At 50.4% G+C, this 19,089-nt stretch overlaps 2 protein-coding genes across 2 annotated transcripts; both read left to right on the forward strand.

Annotated features, from left to right (window-relative positions):
• The first annotated feature begins 1,609 nt into the window (after nucleotides 1-1,609).
• LOC150046959 (dipeptidase 2-like) lies at nucleotides 1,610-9,101 on the forward strand. The gene is made up of 10 exons (XM_090357402.1): nucleotides 1,610-1,997; nucleotides 2,301-2,427; nucleotides 3,081-3,210; nucleotides 3,298-3,439; nucleotides 4,185-4,254; nucleotides 4,371-4,547; nucleotides 4,901-4,985; nucleotides 5,605-5,680; nucleotides 8,495-8,630; nucleotides 8,727-9,101. The coding sequence occupies exons 1-10, from the start codon at nucleotides 1,738-1,740 to the stop codon at nucleotides 8,994-8,996; spliced, it is 1,473 nt and encodes a 490-aa protein (XP_090213528.1). The 5' UTR covers nucleotides 1,610-1,737; the 3' UTR covers nucleotides 8,997-9,101.
• Nucleotides 9,102-11,830: 2,729 nt separating this feature from the next.
• LOC150046960 (dipeptidase 3-like) lies at nucleotides 11,831-16,692 on the forward strand. Its single transcript, XM_090357405.1, has 10 exons — nucleotides 11,831-12,321; nucleotides 12,580-12,706; nucleotides 13,370-13,499; nucleotides 13,588-13,729; nucleotides 14,016-14,085; nucleotides 14,193-14,369; nucleotides 14,971-15,055; nucleotides 15,495-15,570; nucleotides 16,121-16,256; nucleotides 16,340-16,692. Exons 1-10 carry the CDS (start codon nucleotides 12,032-12,034, stop codon nucleotides 16,574-16,576), a joined length of 1,470 nt encoding a protein of 489 aa, XP_090213531.1. The 5' UTR covers nucleotides 11,831-12,031; the 3' UTR covers nucleotides 16,577-16,692.
• Nucleotides 16,693-19,089: the final 2,397 nt, after the last annotated feature.

Consider the following 19,089-nt stretch of genomic DNA (forward strand, 5'->3'; position numbering starts at 1 on the left):
CTACTCAGGAGGCTAAGATCTGAGGATCACAGTTTGAAGCCATCCCAGATAGAAAAGTCTGGAAGACTTTTATCTCCAATAAAGTGGTACTGTGGTTCAAGTAGAGTTCTAGTCTTAAGCACAAAGCGGCTCAGGGATATAGCGCCCAAGCCTTGAGTTTAAGCACAGAGATGGTTTTGGATGACCAGCCTACCTTTTTGGTTATTTCCTCCCTTTTACAAAAGGAAGCTATATGAAAATGAGTCAGGCCAAGTGTCAGTGGCTAACGCCTGTAATCCTAGCTACTCAGGAGGCCGAGATCTGAGCATCACCATTCAAAGCAGCCCAGCCACAAAAGTCCATGGAGACCCATCTCCAATTAACCATCAGAAAATGACACTGTAGCTTAAAGTGGTAGACTGCTAGCCTTGAAGAGCTCAGAGACAGTGCCTGGGCCCAGAGTTCAAGTCCCATGACTGACCAAAAACAAAAAAAGTTTCTAAAACTAGAGGAGCTCCAATAAGCGCTAGGATTCAAAGTAGTGGGTCCAGGAGTTTGGCCTAGTGGTAGGTTGCTTGTCTAGCATGCATGAAGACCCAGGTTTGATTCCTTGGTGCCGCATACATAGAAAAAGCTGGAAGTGGTATTGTGGCTCAAGAGGTAGAGCTTTAGCCTTGAAAAAGCCCAAGGACAGTGCTCTGGGACTAAGTAGTCTAGGCACTGTTTAGTAACCATTTCAATGGGTGGGATTTCCAGTAGAGGACACTGGGGGATTCCTGGAGGAAATATCTAGGGAAAGGGTCCACCGTGGGAACAGGGTGGGGCCTGCCAGGCAAGGAAAGGAACTAAGTGAAGCCCTTGATGTTTCTGAGAGAGCTCAAACCACAACAGCCTCAAGATAAGTTGGCTGTAGCCACAGGACCCAGGTGTACAGCCTTTCCTTAGGACCTGAATTTCTGAGCTGAATTCCACATTGAGGAAGGAGGGAGCCTGGCCAGATTAGCCAGCAGCCGTGGAAGGAAGGTGCTGGGGTGTGGGGGTTCTACTACCCTGCAAGTTACTCCATTTCCTTCCGTCTAACTAGCTGAATGACTGAGCTCCTGCTGTAGAAAGTCCATTTTTCCCAGATGCTGGCTCAGTTCTCCTGACAACCACCCTACCAAGACACAGCACATTTCCCTGGACGGAGCAATTCCTGAGGCTGATTGCATGTGCTCCTGACAGTCCCCAGGGGATAGAGGTGAGGAAGACAAAAAGGTGAAGTGAAGAAAGGTCACCGATGGACCCCATAAGATCAACTCATGTGCAGGGACGATCTCCTCCTCTACACCCATGCTACCTGGCTCAGAGCACCTGCGGCCCTGGAAAGTGGCAGGACCTGAGGCCATCTAGAAAGGCTGCTGTCTGGGAGAAGCACCCCAGGTCCCCCTCTCTGGCAGAGGAAACCCTAGAAGCATCAGTGAGGCCCACCAGGGAGGGGAGGTGGTGCTGGAAGAAGGAGAGGCCGCCCGGACGCCCGGGGGACAGGAGGCCCACGGCGCCCTCTGGAGGCCGCGCTGCGCGACTTTTGCGACATCGCCCTCCCCACCCCCACCTCCCACCCCCCACCCCCGTCCCCGCGTGACGGGCGTCGCAGGGTGTGGCGACTTCAACCCCGCCTTGGAGACTGGATCCCAGGCTGGGGGACTCGCTCGTCACCGTCGTCTTCAGTCCTTCTCAGGCTCTGCCACCACCTTGGGCCCAGAGCCCAGAGCAACAATGCGGCCCGCGGGCCCCAAGGGTCCCCGGGCGGGGGTCTGGCGGCCCCCTCTGTCCCTACTGATGGTCGCGCTGCTGCTGGGGCCCGCACGGCCCGCCAACCCGGCCCAGACCACGCCCAGCGCCTCCAGAGCCCCGCCCTTGCCGAGCACCCCCACTACCCTGGTCACCACGGGCACCCCCAGTGCCCCGACTATGCCAGACCTCGGTTTGCGTGAGCGTGCTCGGGCTCTGATGCGGGACTTCCCGCTTGTGGATGGGTGCGTAGGTGTGGGGTGGGCGCTGAGGGCACCCCTGAGGAAGGGAGGGTGCTGAGAGTCCCCTCCTCCCCACCACGCCTACAGGGCCCTCTCGGCCACCATCCATCCCTGAATGTCCTTTCCCTTCCTTTAGTATTACTTCCCTGGTGCAAACCGCCCCCCCCCCCAAGGCCTCAAGGAACCTCATTCTAGTCTGGGCAACTGCGTGCGCTGGGGGACACCTGGGATATGCCCTGGCTGTTCTGGTATCTAAGGAACCCATACTTTTATCCCTGTTCTGATCCTTCCTTGGCTTCCTTTCAGCCACAACGACATGCCGTTGGTCCTAAGGCAACTTTACCAAAAAGGTCTACAGGATGTTAACCTGAGAGACTTCAGCCATGGCCAGACCAGCCTGGACCGCCTTAGAGATGGCCTTGTGGGTGCCCAGGTATCACAGCTTCCCCACAGGGTGTCACAGCATGGCTGCTGGGGAACATTAGAGGGACTTGAGGGGATTGTAAATTAGACTTAACCGGGCAGCAGTGGCTCACGCCTGTAATCCTAGCTACTCAGGAGGCTGAGATCTGAAGATCCCTGTTCAAAACCAACTAGCGGCCGGGAGTTTGGCCTAGTGGTTAAAGTGCTTGCCTAGCATGCACGAAGACCTGGGTTCGGTTCCTCGGTACCACATACATAGGAAAAAGCCAGAAGTGGTGCTGAGGCTCAAGTGGTAGAGCTCTAGCCTTGAAAAAGTCCAAGGACAGTGCTCAGGCCCTGAACTCAAGCCCAGGACTGGCAAAAAAAATAAAAAAACCAACCAGGACAGGAAAATTTGTGAGATTCTTATCTCCAACTAACCACCAAAAAGCTGTAAGTGGAGCTGTGGCTCAAATGGTAAGGCATCAGCCTTGAGCAAAAACAGTATAATCAATGTCCAGGTTAAGCCCTCATTCTGGTATGGAAAAAAAAAAGTTTCATGAATATATCACAGAACAAGAGTATCCCTTGTGGCCTCTGGGCTGCTGGATGCTGTGGTGGCTGTGAAGGCTTGCAGCCAAGTCAACCCCTGTCCTTACTGGTTCAACCCCTGTCCTTACTCAGTTCTGGTCAGCCTATGTCCCCTGCCAGACTCAGGACCAGGATGCCGTGCGCCTCACCCTGGAGCAGATTGACCTCATTCGTCGCATGTGTGCCAACTACTCTGAGTTGGAGCTTGTGACTTCAGTTAAAGGTGGGTGGTATTAGAACTAGGAACTAGGTATTAGAGATGGAGCTACTATAGCTCCTGAAAGTAATCACTTGTCCTACTGACCCCCAGCTCTGAACAGCACCCAGAAATTGGCCTGTCTTATTGGCGTAGAGGGGGGCCACTCACTTGATAGTAGTCTGTCTGTGCTACGCAGTTTCTATATGCTGGGAGTACGCTACCTGACGCTCACTCATACCTGCAACACACCTTGGTGAGTACAGGGCAGATGGGGTGGGTCCACTGCGGTAGGACTATGCCCAAGATCATATTGTAGGCCCAGATCAAGCACTGGTCTTTGGAATGGAAGGGGAGCTGGTATTCTGGGTTCATAGAACAAGACTGGATCCTTGCCTCTGCCTCTGCCTCTGCCTCTACCTTTCCCCCTCTCTCCCTCCTTCCTCCCCCTGCCACTTTCTACCATGGTTCCTTGAATTTGTTCCAGGGAATTACAGGGATAGAAGAGTTTTGTTGGTAATGGTGGTGGTGGTGGTGGTGGTGGTGGTGGTGGTGGTGATGGTGGTGGTGGTGATGGTGGTGGTGGTGGTGGAGGTGGTGGTGGTGATGGTGGTGGTGGTGATGGTGGTGGTGGTGGTGGTGGTGTATGTGTGTGTGTGTGTATGTGTGCAGATGCTGGTACTAGGGCTTGAACTCAGGGCCTGGGCACTGTCTCTTAGCTTTTTTACTGACAGTCTACCACTTGAGCCACTTATGGCTCCACTTACGGCTGTGTGTGTGTGTATGTGTGTGTGTGTGTTTGTGTGTGTGTTCAACTGGAGATGTCTAACCGACTTTCCTGCTTGGACTGGCTTCAAATCATAATTGTTAGATCTCAGCCTCCTGATGTGAACCACAGGTGTCCAATCAGGGGTAGAAGTTTTGGTAGAGGCTTTTAGGCTTTAGGCTCTTATGGCCAAGAAAAGCCACCAGAAAGACCTGTTTTCCTGGTCATTCCGCAGGGCGGAGAGCTCATCTAAGAATGTCCACCCATTCTACAACAATGTCAGTGGACTGACCAGCTTTGGTGAGGTGAGGACTGTGGTTTAGTACTCCACCCCACCCAGATGCATATACCTTGCATTCCCTATAGAAAAATGGAGGGGCATGGGTGCCCATGACATGCTCCTCTAAATCTGTCTCTGCAGAAGGTGGTGGCTGAAATGAATCGCCTGGGCATGATGGTAGACTTGTCCCATGGCTCAGATGCTGTAGCACAACGAGTCTTGGAAGTGTCACAGGCACCTGTGATCTTCTCTCACTCGGCTGCCCGAGGTGTGTGTGAGAATGCTCGAAATGTTCCTGATGACATCTTACAGCTTCTGGTGAGAAACTGCCCAGCCTTGGGAGCTAAAGAAAAGGTTCAGAACATAAGACCTTGAACTTGGGCCCCTGTTTCCCCAATCTCCTGAGAACCCAGACTGAACATCTTCTGCCCTAATCCTCTGAAGTCTTAAGTATGTGTCAGGATAGAGATTCTATTTCTCATACCCTGAACCAAGACACCTCCACTCAAACCAGGGTTGAGATTCCCCCATTTTCACAAAACTAGAGAGCTACAGTTTCTTGAGGCCCAGAAAGTTAGGCCTCAACATTATCCTTACTGGGGCCCAAGGGATGAGCAAGCATATGCTTGTGCTGGAGGCCAAGTTGAGCATCCACCTGACTATCCTTGCAGAAGAAGAACGGTGGCATTGTGATGGTGTCCTTGTCTGTAGGGGTGTTGGAATGCAACAAATTAGCCAACGTGTCCACTGTGGCAGGTGAGCTTCCCCTTCCCTCTCCTCTCCACAAGCCCTTGTGCTTTCTAAGAAGCTCTGATTTGGACCTGAAGCCTTTGGAGTACATCAACACATACTCACTAGTGGTTTGGCTAAAAATCAACATGAGAGACAGTACATAGCACTGTGTAGAATGAGAGTCACAGAGTCTACCTCGCCCCGCTGGTGAGTATAAGAGAGGCAATCAGACATAAAGCTGGGTGCTGAATATCTGTGCCTCGGTTAGAACTACAAAGCCCCAGGGGCCTGTCTCTACCATAGGTCTCTGAAGTCTTTATCACCTCTATTCTTTGTCCCTTTCTTATTTTTCACATCTCTGGAAAGAAGCTCCCACCAGGCTCTCAAGGAGTCTGGTGGCAGGGTGATCTGCACAATTGAGTGACTCTCTGAGTTTATTCCAAACCTAAAATCCAGTATAGAGACAGGAGAGATCTGTCCATGTCAAACCTCAGGACCTTTAGGTGGCCAGACAGAGTGTCAGGACACTAAAGATTTGGTCTGCATAGCCTTATCGACTACAAGAAAGGGGGATCAACAGAGTCTAGCTTCAGAAGGGCACCCCTACCCTAGAAGCCTCACTCTGCTGACTCCATTTCCCCAGATCACTTTGACCATATCAAGGCAGTCATTGGATCCAAGTTCATCGGAATTGGTGGAGATTATGATGGCACCAGCCAGTGAGTACTTGCTGTGGTTTGTTTGGGGCTGCTGGAGAGCCATGAGGCCCTAGTCACCATGCCCCCACCATGTTCTCCCACTGCTTTTAGGCATTTCCCACCTCGCACTTCCTAAATTCCTGGATAGGCTTTCTGGGTTAATCTGTCTTCAGCCTCCAGCCTCCTGGTCCTACTCTGAAGACCAGAGGCCCATATTTGCCTGAGCCACCAGAGAGCTCATCTACCTGCACATGTGTAGAAACGCAGTCCTGGCAGACGCTGACCTTGAGATTTTGTGCTCAAGGCTAATACTCGACCACTTTGAGCCAGCTACACTTCTGGATTTCTGGTAGTTAATGGGAGATAAGAATCTCAATAGGGACTGGGAGTTTGGCCTAGTGGCAGAGTGCTTGCCTAGCATGCACAAAGACACAGGTTCAATTCCTCAGTACCACATACATAGAAAAAAGCTGGAAGTGGTGCTGAGGCTCAAGTGGTAGAGCTCTGGCCTTGAGAAAGTCCAAGGACAGTGCTCAGACTCTGAGCTCAAGCCCAGGACTGGCAAAAAAAAAAAAAAAAAAGAATCTCACTAGCTGGGGGTGGGGGGAGGGAAATGGGGATCAAGACATGTGAAAGGGTATCAATGTATGGGAATTAATGCACCATCTATCTGGCAAATATCATGTAACCCTTCTATTAATTACAATAAACATATATGGAAAAGAAAAAAAGAATCTCACTAGCTTTCCTGCCTGCGTGGGCAGCAATCCTATGATCTCAACCTCCTGAGTAGCTAGAATTACAGGCATGTCATTAGCATTACATGCCAAACTCAGTAATCATTCATTTATCCATTCATTTTCACTACTGGGGATTGAACCCAGAGCTTTGTACATGTTAGACAAAAACTTGACCACTGAGCTATATACCTAGCCTACTTCTCTACCTGATTCTGAAGAAGCTTCCTCTTTCTTGTTTCTTTAGGAATTTGTTGTTGTTATTATTTTGCCATTCTGGGGATCAAATTCAATGTTTTACACATACTAAGCAAGAACTCTCTCACTGAACTACAACTTCAGTTCTATTATTATTATTATTATTATTATTTTAGCAGTACTAAAATTTTAACTCAGGACATCAAAGAGTAGGTGTTCTGCTGCTAAGCCACATCTCTTTTTTCTCTTTTCTTTTGGCCAGTTCTGGAGCTTTAACTCAGGGCCTGAGCACTGTCCTTGGGCTTTGTCAAGGCTAGAGCATTACCACTTGAGCCACAGTACCACTTCCAGCTTTTTCTATGTATGTGGTACAAGGAACTGATCCTGGGTCTTTGTGCATGCTAGGCAAGCTCTCTTACCACTAGGCCAAACTCCCAGCCCAGCTAAACAACATCTCTAGTCCTTTTTGGCACTGGTTATTTTTGAGATATGATCTTACTTCCTGCTCAGCCAAGTGCCTGGACCACAATCCATCAATTTAATATTTCCTTCCTTCCTTCATGCCCCTTCCTTGCTTTCTTTCTTTCTTTCCTTCCTTCTTTCTTTTTGCCAATACTAGGACAGGGCCTGGCCACTGTCCCTTAGCTGTTTTTGCTTAAGAATGAAGCTGTATCACTTGAATCATAGCTCTACTTTTGGATTTTGGAGCGTTAATTGGATAACATTTTCTCAGACTTAATCACCTACTCACCTACACTTAGTCTGAGTCTTGATCCTTGGATCTAGTCATCCTGAGTAGCTAGGATTATAGGTGTGAGCTACCAGTACCCAGGTAATACTTGGCTTATTAGCTGAGATAAACTTTTTGTTTATTAGCTGAGATAAACTTTCATAAACTTTTTGTCTGCAATTACCTCAAATCATGATCTTCCCAATTTCAGCCTCCTGCATAGCTAAGCTTATAAGTATCATACACCACTATACCCAGTATGTTTTTTTAGAGGAAGAATTTTCAGTGGAAGATATAGATTTTTTTTGCCAGTCCTGGGGCTTGAACTCAAAGCCTGAGCATTATCCTTGAGCATTCTCAAGGATAGTGCCCTACCACTTGAGCCACAGCACCACTTTCGGCTTTTTCTGTATATGTAGTAATGAGGAATTGAACCCATGGTTTCATGCATGCTAGGCAAGCACTTTTGTGTGTGTGGGGGGGGGGTCCTGGGGCTTGAACTCAGCCTAAGTGCTGTTCCTGAGCTCTTCAGCTCAAGGCTACCGCACTACTCCTGGGCCTGGGCTGGGCGGTGTACCTGAGTTCTTCATCTTGAGCCAAGCCCCACTTCCCATTTTCTAGAGATTCATTGGAGATAAGAGTTTCAGGTCCTTTTATGCCCAGGCTGGCTTTGAACCTTGATCCTCAGATCTTAGCCTCCTGAGTAGCTAGGATTATGGGCATGACCTACTGCGCCCCAGGCTAGGCAAGCACTCTTACCAGTAAGCCACCCTTCCACCCGAAGAAATAGGTACAATTTAGCTGAATGCCAGTGCATCACCCTACAATCGAGATTCACAGGGAGACCTGGCATGGCTCAAACGGTAGAGCAGAAGCCATGAGCAAAGAAGCTGAGCAAGAGTGCAAGGCCCTGAATTCAAGCCCCAATACCAGCACCACACACACACACACACACACACACACACACACACACACACACACACGACACACAATGAGTTTTGGCAATGAAGTTTTGAGGCCTCCTCTGAAGAATGAAGAACAGGAAAGAGTGACTCACTTTCCACATCTGCCCAAGGCTGGGGTGCAATGTCCCAGCACACATATAACTTGGATTCTGTATGGGATGCCAGGTCTGAGACTTACTGAGACTTACTGTGTGTGGCCACACAGGTTCCCTCGGGGACTGGAGGACGTGTCCACATATCCAGTGCTGATAGAGGAGTTGCTGCATCGGGGCTGGAGTGAGGAAGAGCTTCAGGGGGTCCTTCGAGGAAATCTGCTGCGGGTCTTCAGACAAGTGGAGCAGGTACTCAGGGCTGGGGCAAGAGAGTGGTACGGGAGTCTGAACAAAAGCTTCAAGGAGGAGCTAAGGGAGCTGCTGACAATCAATTCCCGTTTCTAGGTACGGGAAGAAAAGAAGATGCAAAGTCCTTTGGAGGACGTATACCCAGAAGAACAGCTAGGCGGTCCTTGCCGTTCCATCCTCCAGCATCAGCCTCTGAGACACTCTGTGGTCCCAGATCAGGAACTGACTGAGATCCCTATACACTGGACACCCAAGTTATCACCAATATGGTTATTCTCAAAATCCCCACACACAGTCCCTGGCTCTACTGTTGTTGCCATATTTATGGTTGCCATATTTCCAGTCCTTATTTTGTCGCTCTGGTGACCCATTTGGTTCTGACAGTTGTCACTCTGGCACCTTGATCCCCACGAAGCTCCCCATTTGTGCAGGCACACACATTTCCTGGAAATAAATATTTTGGACATGGAATCAGGTATGAATGAGTCAGTGCAGTGGTTTCTGGGGGAATCTAGATTTCAGCTACTATTGGCTCAAGGAACACCAAGGCCTGAGGTAAGCCAGGGCGTTGAGTCACATACTAGACAAGCACTATTTATAATGATCCCAGATTATCTTTTTTTTTTTCTTGCTGGTCCTGGGGCTTGAACTCAGAGCCTGGACAATGTTGGGGAGCTTCTTTTGCTCAAGACTAGCACTGAACCCTTTGAGCCACAGCACTGCTTGTGGCTTTATGTGATACTGAAGAATCAAACCTAGGGCTTCATACATGCTAGGCAAGCATTCTATCACTAAGCCATTCCTAGACCCCCAGATTATCTTGTTTTGTGGGGGGGGGGTCATGGGGCTTGAACTCTGGGCAAGGGCTACTGTCCTACCCCCTTGAGACACAGCCCTACTTCCCATTTTCTAGTGATTAATCGAAGATAAGAGTTTCATGTTCTTTAGTGCCTGGGCTGGCTTTGAACCGCAATCCTCAGATCTCAGTCTCCTGAGTAGCTAGGATTACAGGTGTGAGCCACCATGCCCCAGCATCCTCCAGATTTTCTTAAAAGCAGATTTGTTTGATTTTTTTTCCCCCAGTCTTAGGGCTTGAACTCAGGGCTTAAGCACTGTCCTTGGTTTTTTTCCTCAAGGCTAGCACTCTGCCACTTGAGCCACAGCACACTATTCCTGGCTTGTCTATGTATGTGGTACCGAGGAATTGAATCCGGGTCTTCGTGCATGCTAGGCAAGCACTTTACCACTAAGCCAAACTCCCAGCCAAAAGCAGGGTTTTTAAAAAAATCACATGAACTCGAGGAGCAAAAACTAAACTTGGAAGGTAAGGTAGGTGCTGGTGGCTTAAGCTGTAATCCTAACTACTCAGTAGTAGTTAGGAACCACATATAGTAACTCGGCTTGTAATCTCAGCTACTCAAGAGACAGATCAGGAGGATCACAGCTCCAGGCCAGGCAAGGCAAAGATTTTGCAAAATCCCATCTTAACCAATAAAGTTGGGTACAATTGTATGTATTTGTCTGTCATCTGAGCTATATGGAAACAACTGTCCTAGAAGGATTCTGAGTAGAAAAAGAGATCTTACCTAAAAATAACCAGAATCAGGTCCAGGGGTATGACACAATGATAAAAGGCCCTTCTAGAAAGTACAAGGCTCTAAATTCAAAATCCTCAGTTATAATTCTGTCCTCTTCCCAAGTAACTGGGACTTCATACATTCAGCACTAAACTTAATGTGATGTTTAAACCAAACAAGAACTTTACTAGTAACAGTGGCATCCTAAAAGGTGTTTCACAGCTGGGCCCTGGTGGCTCATGCCTATAATCCTAGTTACTCAAAAGGCTGAGATCTGAGGAGCATGGTTCAAAGCCAGCACAGGCAGGAAAGTCTGTGAAACTCTTGTCTCCAATTAATCAGCAGAAAACCAGAAGTTTGTGGCGTTGTGGCTCAAAGTGGTAGAGTGCTAGCATTGAGAAAAGAGCTGAGGGATAGCACTCAGGCCCTGAGTTCAAACGCCCCTAAAAAAAAGTTTCACTAAATTGAAGTGTGTTTTTGTTTGAGGTGTGTGTGTGTGTGTGTGTGTGTGTGCTGGTCTAGTGTTTGAGCTCAGTTTGACACTGTCCCTGAGCTTAGTTTTAACTGAAGGCTAGTGGTCTACCACTTGAACCATAGTTCCACTTTGTCTTCTCAGTGACGACTGGAGACAAAGGACTTCTCTGCCCAGGCAGGCTTTGGACTGCATCCCTCATATCTCGACCTCCTGAGTAGCTAGGATTACAAGCATGAGCCTCTGGTGGTTCAAAGCCAGCCTCCAGAGCAACTAGGATTACAGGCTTGAGCCACTGCTGCCTGGCACACAGTTGAAGTTTTATTTACCTAAGCAGGTGGAAATGGACCTCAGTGCTAGAAATTTTTGTCCCACACTCATGAAATCCTCCATTTAATCCCAGCATTGTAAAACCAAACAAGAAAATTGGTTGAGCGCCAGTAGAGCTGACAGAGAGCCTGAGTTCAAATGCCAGTACAGGAAAAAAAAAAAAGCAAAGCAATTGTTTATACACAGTCTGGAAAGACACAAAGTTGACATTAAGGTAAAATATTATCACACACACACAAAGGTAATACATCCAGAAACTTACCTGCTCACCTGGACAGCATAGCCAGACTGGGGCGCAAACACAACCAAGCATCAACCCACACAGATAGAAATCCATCTTCTCAACAGAGCTGAGAATTTTTTTTTTTCCAGTCCTGGGACTGAGCACTGTCCTTGGAGTTTCTCAAGCTAGAGCTCTACCACTGGAGCCTCAGCACCACTTCCAGCTTTTTTCTATGTATGTGGTACCGAGGAATCGAACCCGGGTCTTCGTGCATGCTAGGCAAGCACTTTAACCACTAGGCCAAACTCCCGGCCCCGAAAACTTTATGGAATATTTGACTCGATTGACACTAGCTGGTGGGTGACAAGAAGAAACTGACGGGGCCACTACCTGATCCCCAATAGCCTCCTCCCTTAGCAAAGGAGGTGCGGGTCTCAAAGCCACGAGGAAAAGAGAGTGGGATAGGACTGACGTAGGAGGGGGCGGGGGGAAGACCACGTTCCCCGTGCGCATGCGCAAGCCCATACGCGCCACGCTCGGCGCGTCGACTCCCGCCCGGCGCTGGGGGGCGCTGTCCAACTAGAGGGCGGGAAGCCGTGACGCCCCCTGGCGGCTGCGCTCTGCGGCGTGGAAGATTCCCGCGCGTCGGTTGTCGAGGTAGCGCCCCTGCGAGCTGCTGCGAGCAAGCCTTGGTCCTGGGGCGCCCGTGTCCACAGTGGAGAGCCTCCCACGCTCCTCCGCCCTTCCCTTACCCCCCTCGGGCCTTCGCGCCGCGTCCGTCGACCTGTCCTCGCGCAGCATGCAGCCCGCTGGCCGCTGCGGTCCTCCTCCGCACTATGGCCTGTCCTTGTTCCTGCTTCTGCTGCTGCTGCCGTTGCCTCCGGTAACCCGCGCCCTCACCTTGCCGCCGGCCACCTCCAGCACCCCGACCCTGAAGGGCATCTCCAGCGCTCCGGCCACGATGGGCGCCTCTAGCACCCCGACAACGATGGTTGCCTCTAGTGCCCCGACCGTGATGGGCACCTCCAGCGCTCCCACCTTACGAGAGCGCGCCCGGGCCCTGATGCACGACTTCCCGCTTGTGGACGGGTTCGTAGACGCCAAGTGGCATGAATGGGGAACCCCCGGGCGAGGGAGGATTCACAGCAAGGACTTCCCCATACCATCTACGGGTGCCTCCTACCACCCATGGGTGCCTCTCTGCTGTGGGACCTGCCCTCTGCCACCAGCCCAGTCTCAGGGGTCTCCACATTGCCTGAAATGGGGAAGGTAGGCCCGGGCCTGTTGATGAGAACGTTCCGTATGGGAGGCAGTGTTCCCACTCTGACTTTGTCTTCATACCCCTAGGCACAACGACCTGCCTTTGCTCCTGAGACAGTTTTTCCAGAACAAGCTGCAGAATGTGAATCTGTACAATTTTAGCCTGGGTCAGACCAGCCTGGACAGGCTTAGTGATGGCCTTGTGGGTGCTCAGGTACCACAGAGACAGGCTGGATACCACAGCATGGATGGGAGATGTTGGGGTGAGGGGAGTCATAGAAATCTGGCCAGGCGAGACTCCAAGTGAAGGCAGAGGAATATGGGGTATTCAGTGTGGCACCATGAGGTATGGGTAGGGGGGGTACACTGGTGACCCAGACAGTTGAGCTGCACGGGTGTCAGGGATTCTGTGAAGACATAGAAGATGACCAGAAAATCCCTGGTGAGTGTAGGGGTGGCTAGAACCACAAAGGTTACGACAGATTGGCCTGGCGCATCCATAGAGCACATGACTATAATCTGCAGCACAAGATGTGTCCTGAGTCTAGTTTGCCATAATCCTGCTTGGGAGACAGATCTGAGGATCATGGTTCAGAGCCAGCCCAGGCAGCAGGCTCATATCTTCAATTAACCAACAAAAATTTGGAAGTAGATGTAAATGCCAGCCTTAAGAAAAAAAAATAATAAATTCAGGATCAGTGCTCAGGCCCTGAGTTGAAGCCTGAGTACTGATTTAAAAATAATACCATAAGGAGATGTACTGTTCATTTGGGAGCTACTAATCCAAACAGTTGATGTGGAAGTAAGTCAGGGGTAGCGGATCTACAGGCTTGGACACTACCTAAGCTGCATTCTGAACCTCTTGACCTACCTCTAGTTCTGGTCAGCCTACGTGCCATGCCAGACCCAGGACCGGGATGCTGTGCGCCTCACTCTGGAGCAGATTGATCTCATTCGCCGCATGTGTGCCGCCTACTCTGAGCTGGAGCTCGTGACTACAGCTGAAGGTGAGATGCTGGCTGGGGAGATAGTCCAGGGTTCACTCACTGGTTCTGTTGCAGGGCTCTGACCACTTGATTCTCTGCCCTCTTCTAGGTCTGAACAGTACTCAAAAGCTGGCCTGCCTTATTGGTGTAGAGGGGGGGCACTCACTGGATAGCAGCCTCTCAGTGCTGCGAAGTTTCTATCTGTTGGGAGTACGCTACCTGATGCTCACCTTCACCTGCAGCACACCCTGGTGAGTCCAGCCCATTCTACCAGCCGAGGTAGAACGGCAGTGTGGTGGGGAAACTGCCATTCTACCCGCCGAGGTAGAAACTGCCTTCTCTGGGATGGGCCTGACCAGTGAGGTGAGAATGAAGTGGGGTCCACAGAAGGAGGCTGGACTCTCAGCAGATCCCTGATACTCTCAGAAAGGAGCTATCAGTGGAACCCCACCTTTTTAGAGGTGAGACGGATGGACAGGGGGCCCAGTCACTGATTGTGGCCAGCTACATTGCCCTCCCTACATTGCTGTCTTGCAGGGCAGAGAGTTCCACCAAACTCAGACACCACTTGTACACCAATGTCAGCGGGTTGACAAACTTTGGTGAGGTGAGGACTCCTGTTCCATACTGAATCCACCTATTTCCTATAGATATGAGCATGAACCTGAGTTCCCTGACATCCCATATTCTCCCCACCCCAAATTGTCCCTGCAGAAAGTGGTGGAGGAAATGAACCGTTTGGGCATGATGATAGACTTATCCTATGCCTCAGATACCTTGGTGAGGCGGACTCTGGAGGTATCACAGGCTCCTGTGATCTTCTCCCACTCAGCTGCCAGGGCTGTGTGCAACAATACACTGAATGTTCCAGATGATATCCTGCAGCTTCTGGTAAGTAGCTACCCCAGACCTCAAACCCAAGGTTAGGTATGCTTCATTAAAAGATTCTTGAGTTGGGCACTTGTGGCTCATGCCTGTAATCAGGAGGCTGAAAACTGAGGATTGCAGTTCAAAGCCAGCCTAGGCAGAAGTCTATGAGACTCTTCTTAGCTGCAGTTAACCACGAGAAAATGGGAAGTGGAGCTGTGGCTCACAGTGGTAGAGCACTAGTCTTGAGCTGAAGAGTACCCAGGCCCAGAGTTCAAGCCCCATGATCAACAATAAATAAATAAATAATTTTAAAAAACAATAGCCTTGAGCAAAAAAGAGCTTAGGAACAGTGCTTAGGCTCCGAGTTCAAGCTCCACAATTGACAAAAAAAAATATTTTATCCTGAACAAAGTAAGTTGTTAATTCAGGTCTCATGCATACTTGGACTTTTCTCCATCTCTAAAATTGAAAACCAAATCAGTTTTACTAAGAGAGCTGCAAATCCAGTGAGGAAGCCTCTTCTAATCTCTGAAGTCAGCATGAAATTCTTGTCAGTGTGCATCCCCACACTGGCCAGGCTAGAAAAGCTGACCCAGGGCGCCCTTGGCTTTTATTGCTATAGAAGAAGAATGGTGGCATCGTGATGGTGACACTGTCTATGGGGATTCTGCAGTGTGACCTGCTTGGCAACCTGTCCACCGTGGCAGGTAAGCCGGACCTTAGCTCTTTTTACAGCTCTGTTTGGGTAATGGACACTGGAACTGTAGTCCAGCACATATGGCAATCATGGACCTCCCAACAATGCAAGGGCAGCAGACTCAGCTCTTCATTGCTTCACAAAGATGTGGCCAGTCAGTGCCGATGGGCTTGACTCTGCCTCTGGGTTTTGTTTTTGCTTCAAATCCTTGAGCCTTTCTCGTATCGCTGGGTATGATACCCAGCCCTACATGCAGGAAAAGAAGATGGCTCTGAGGTGCAATTCAGCCCCAGTATTCTACATTAGCTAGTTTAGGACTTGACTTGATGGTGCCCTGCAGAGTCAGCTGACATGGTCCAGTGTGCTATGGGCAAGGAAATTGGCCAGGATCTAGGCCCACGGTTTGATTCCAAGCCTTATGTTGTCTATTGTTAACCTCCATCTTCTAGATCACTTTGACCACATCAGGGCAGTCATTGGATCTGAATTCATCGGGATTGGTGGAAATTATGATGGATCTGGCCGGTAAGTGCCAGTCATGGGGCCTGAACTCAGGGCCTGAGCACTGTCCTTGGCTCAAGGTTAGTACTCTACCACTTGAACCACAGCACCACTTTTGGCTTTTGCTGTGTATGGTACAAAAGAATCAAACCCAGGTCTTTGTTCATGCTAGGCAAGCACTTTACCACTAGGCCAAACTCCCAGCCCCAACAAGTCTTAGTTACCCATCCCAGGGTTTGCCCATTCTGTAGTCCTTGACCATAGGCTCTGATCTTGCAGCCCACCTGTTCAGGCCCTAGCTCTTGAGTTTTCCCTGTCACTTCTGTGGCCCAGTGGACCCATCCTAAGTCAGCACACTTGCTCAGTACTCCCTTCCACAAGGAAGCTCAAGTCATGCACTTCTCCCAGTCCAGCAGATCTGTTGTGGATGGACATCATAGCGGGTAAAACTACAGCTTCTCGAGGGGAAGCTGACCTTCAGTTTAAGTCAGATGCATTGTTGTTAGTTAGGCAGGAGGCCCTAGACAAGGATTAGGGCCAAGGTCCCAGAGTTGACTGGTGTGTGGCCACACAGGTTCCCTCAGGGACTGGAGGACGTGTCCACATACCCAGTGCTGATAGAGGAGTTGCTGCATCGGGGCTGGAGTGAGGAAGAGCTTCAGGGGGTCCTTCGAGGAAATCTGCTGCGGGTCTTCAGACAAGTGGAGCAGGTACTCAGGGCTGGCACAAAGGATGACTGGTTCAGTGGCCTGGGGTAGCGGTGGTGTGTCTCACTGTTGACTGTCACCTCCAGGTGAGAGATGAAAACAGTGGGAAGAGCCCTGTGGAGGCCCAGATTCCAGACAGGCAGCTAAGCAGCTCGTGCCACTCCCACCTCCAACTTCCATCGCCCAATAAACACCCGGGCACGCACCTGAAGGTGACCAAGCGACCATTCAGTCAGGACCTCTGGAGATCCTCCAAGTGTCCCCTGTGTCCCACTCCAGGCCTTGTGGCTGCTGCTATTCTTCCAGTCGTCTGGCTCTGGTGATGGTCAGTCCCTCCAGAAGTCACTGTGGCAAAGTCCCAGAAAGTCCACCCTCCCCAGGTATACAGACTGCAGCATATAGTTAGAAATTAGAATAAATATTTGAGGCATAAAACCAAGCATGTGTCTTTTTTTCTTTGTGGTGCTACAGCCTAGGACCAGTTACCCAATGTCCTAAGGAGGGGAGAGGCAGCTCAGCAATTTTTTTTTTTGTCGGTTGTGGGGCTTCAACTCAGAGCCTGGGTGCGCGCACTCACTTTGAGCCAGAGCACCACGTTTCTGGTTTTCTGGTGGTTAATTGGAGGTGTCCTGAGTAGCTAGGAGTTCAGACACGAGCCACATCAACGCCAGGTAAATTTCTATCTTTCGGAAAGGTTAAATATCCTGTTTGTTTGTTTTAAGATTTTTGTTTGTTTTGTGGGGCTTAGGGCTTGAACTCTGATCCTGGGTCTGTCCCTTAGTGCCTCAGTTCAAGGCTACTGCCTTATCTCTGGGCCTGGGCATTGTCTCTGAGCTCTTCAGCTCGAGGCTACCACCCTACCCCCCTGAATCACAGTGACATTTACCATTTTCTAGGGATTAGTTGGAGATAAGAGTCTCAGAGACTTTATTGCCCAGGCTGGCTTTGTACCGTGATCCTTAGCCACAGTGCCTGGCTAGTTTATTTTTTTTTATTTTTTTTTTTTGCCAGCCAGCCCTAGGCTTGAGTTCAGGGTCTGAGCACTGATCTGGGGCTTTCTTAAGGCTAGCACTCTTAAGGCTGCTTGAGCCACAGCAACACGTCTGGCTTTTTCTGTGTAGGTGGTACCAAGGAATTGAACCCAGGTCTTCATGCATGCTAGGCCAAACTCCCAGCTTAGTTTGTTTATTTTTATTTATTTATTTACTTACTTATTTATTTTTTGCCAGTCCTGGGCTTGAGCTCAGGGCCTGAGCACTGTCCTTGGACTTTCTCAAGGCTAGAGCTTTACCACTTGAGCCTCAGCACCATTTCTGGCTTTTTTCTATGTATCGAACCCAGGTCTTTGTGCATGCTAGGCAAGCACTCTACCAATAGGCCAGACTCCTGGTCCCGTTTGTTTATTTTTAAAGGCAGGGTTTCTCTAATATGCAGGTTGACCTAGAACTCCTGAGCTCAACTGAGCCTTGTGAGTAACAAGACTACTCAGAGTACACATGCACGTGCACGTATTATGGATCTATCTGTATTTGAACTCAAGGTATAGAGACTAAGACTAGAGCAGGTGAAAGGCTTGAAGAGCTGAGCCAAGGTGAGAGGATGGAGGAGGGGAGATGATACCCAGGGGAGGCTATCTGGGCCTTGATGGAGCAGGGCCAAGAACTTCAGGAGAAAACCAAGGCTTTCTCTTCTGAGGATAGTACTCCTCTCCTGGCCCAGGTGGGAGGGCAGTGAGCAGGGGAAAGGCCAGCTGGGGGGCAGCTAAAGATGGTATGAGGGGAAAGGAGTTAGGTTGACTGGTGCCACCAGCCTAGCTGTTGGAGGAGGGGTCAGATAGCAGTAGGCTGTGGTCCCCTTGCAGGCCACCTGACCTCTAGTCCCAGAGCTGGAAGCTAGGAGGTGGAGGCAGTTAGCACAGAGCCTGAGGCTCAGTTCAGGTTGTAAAGCCAGGAAAGGGAGAATGGAGAAAGACAAGATGGCCTCTGGGGATTTGAGATAAAGGACCAAGAGCAAGTGAAAGCTCAACCCCCCCCCCCCCCCCAAAGATAAAGATGCTAAAGTACAGTCTACTGGATGTTATCTGAAGCTGTAGAGCGGCCAAGTTAAAGAACTTGGGAGCAAATAAGTATTCAACTCTGTGAAAGAAACATCCTGGAAGCAACCACAAAAACAACAAAAAAGAATTAAAATGAACAAAACACCTTGGCTAATCACCCAACGTTCCACCCCAAAGAAGTAAACAGGAACAAGGGAGGGGGTAGCCGGACTGGAAGGACGGGCTACCCCCAGCCGCCTCCAGCGAGGGAGGGCGAATTAGGGGAGGGCGAATTAGGGCCGGGCAGGAGCCGTGCCAGGAGCGGTACCCCGTCGGGGCTCTGCTCTGCAGGTGGCTGTCTCAGACGCCCGGTAGAAATGAGGAAGATGTGTATCGTGGTTGTCCGAGGCTCTGGAAAGACCGAGTGAGGAAGCCACAAAGGTCCTAGGTCGGTGCTGCCCATCCTTCTTGCTAAGAAAGGAACTACATGCAACCCAGGGGTAAACCAGGTCCAGGGATGCGAGTCAGATCACCCCAGATTCCAGTGTCAGGCGACGCATCTGGAACTCGGAGAGGGCACACAGGAGCAGGCCCTGCCACCGGCCCTCGTTTAAGGGGTCCTCACCACTCCGGCGCCTCTCTGGCTTTTAGGGGTCCTGTGGACGATCGGTCCCTCGCGGGGAGGACCTGGCTGGCGCCCCTCCTGCTCCCCGCCCCCCGAGGGGCGGCCCGGGGGGCGGGCGGAGGAAGTGAGCGCAGCGGGGAGGAATGCGAGCGGGCGGGGCGCTCCGACCCGGGGCT

Source organism: Megascapheus bottae, chromosome 24 (genome assembly GCF_031878675.1).
Source record: "Megascapheus bottae isolate mThoBot1 chromosome 24, mThoBot2.hap1, whole genome shotgun sequence".
Taxonomy (NCBI): domain Eukaryota; kingdom Metazoa; phylum Chordata; class Mammalia; order Rodentia; family Geomyidae; genus Megascapheus; species Megascapheus bottae.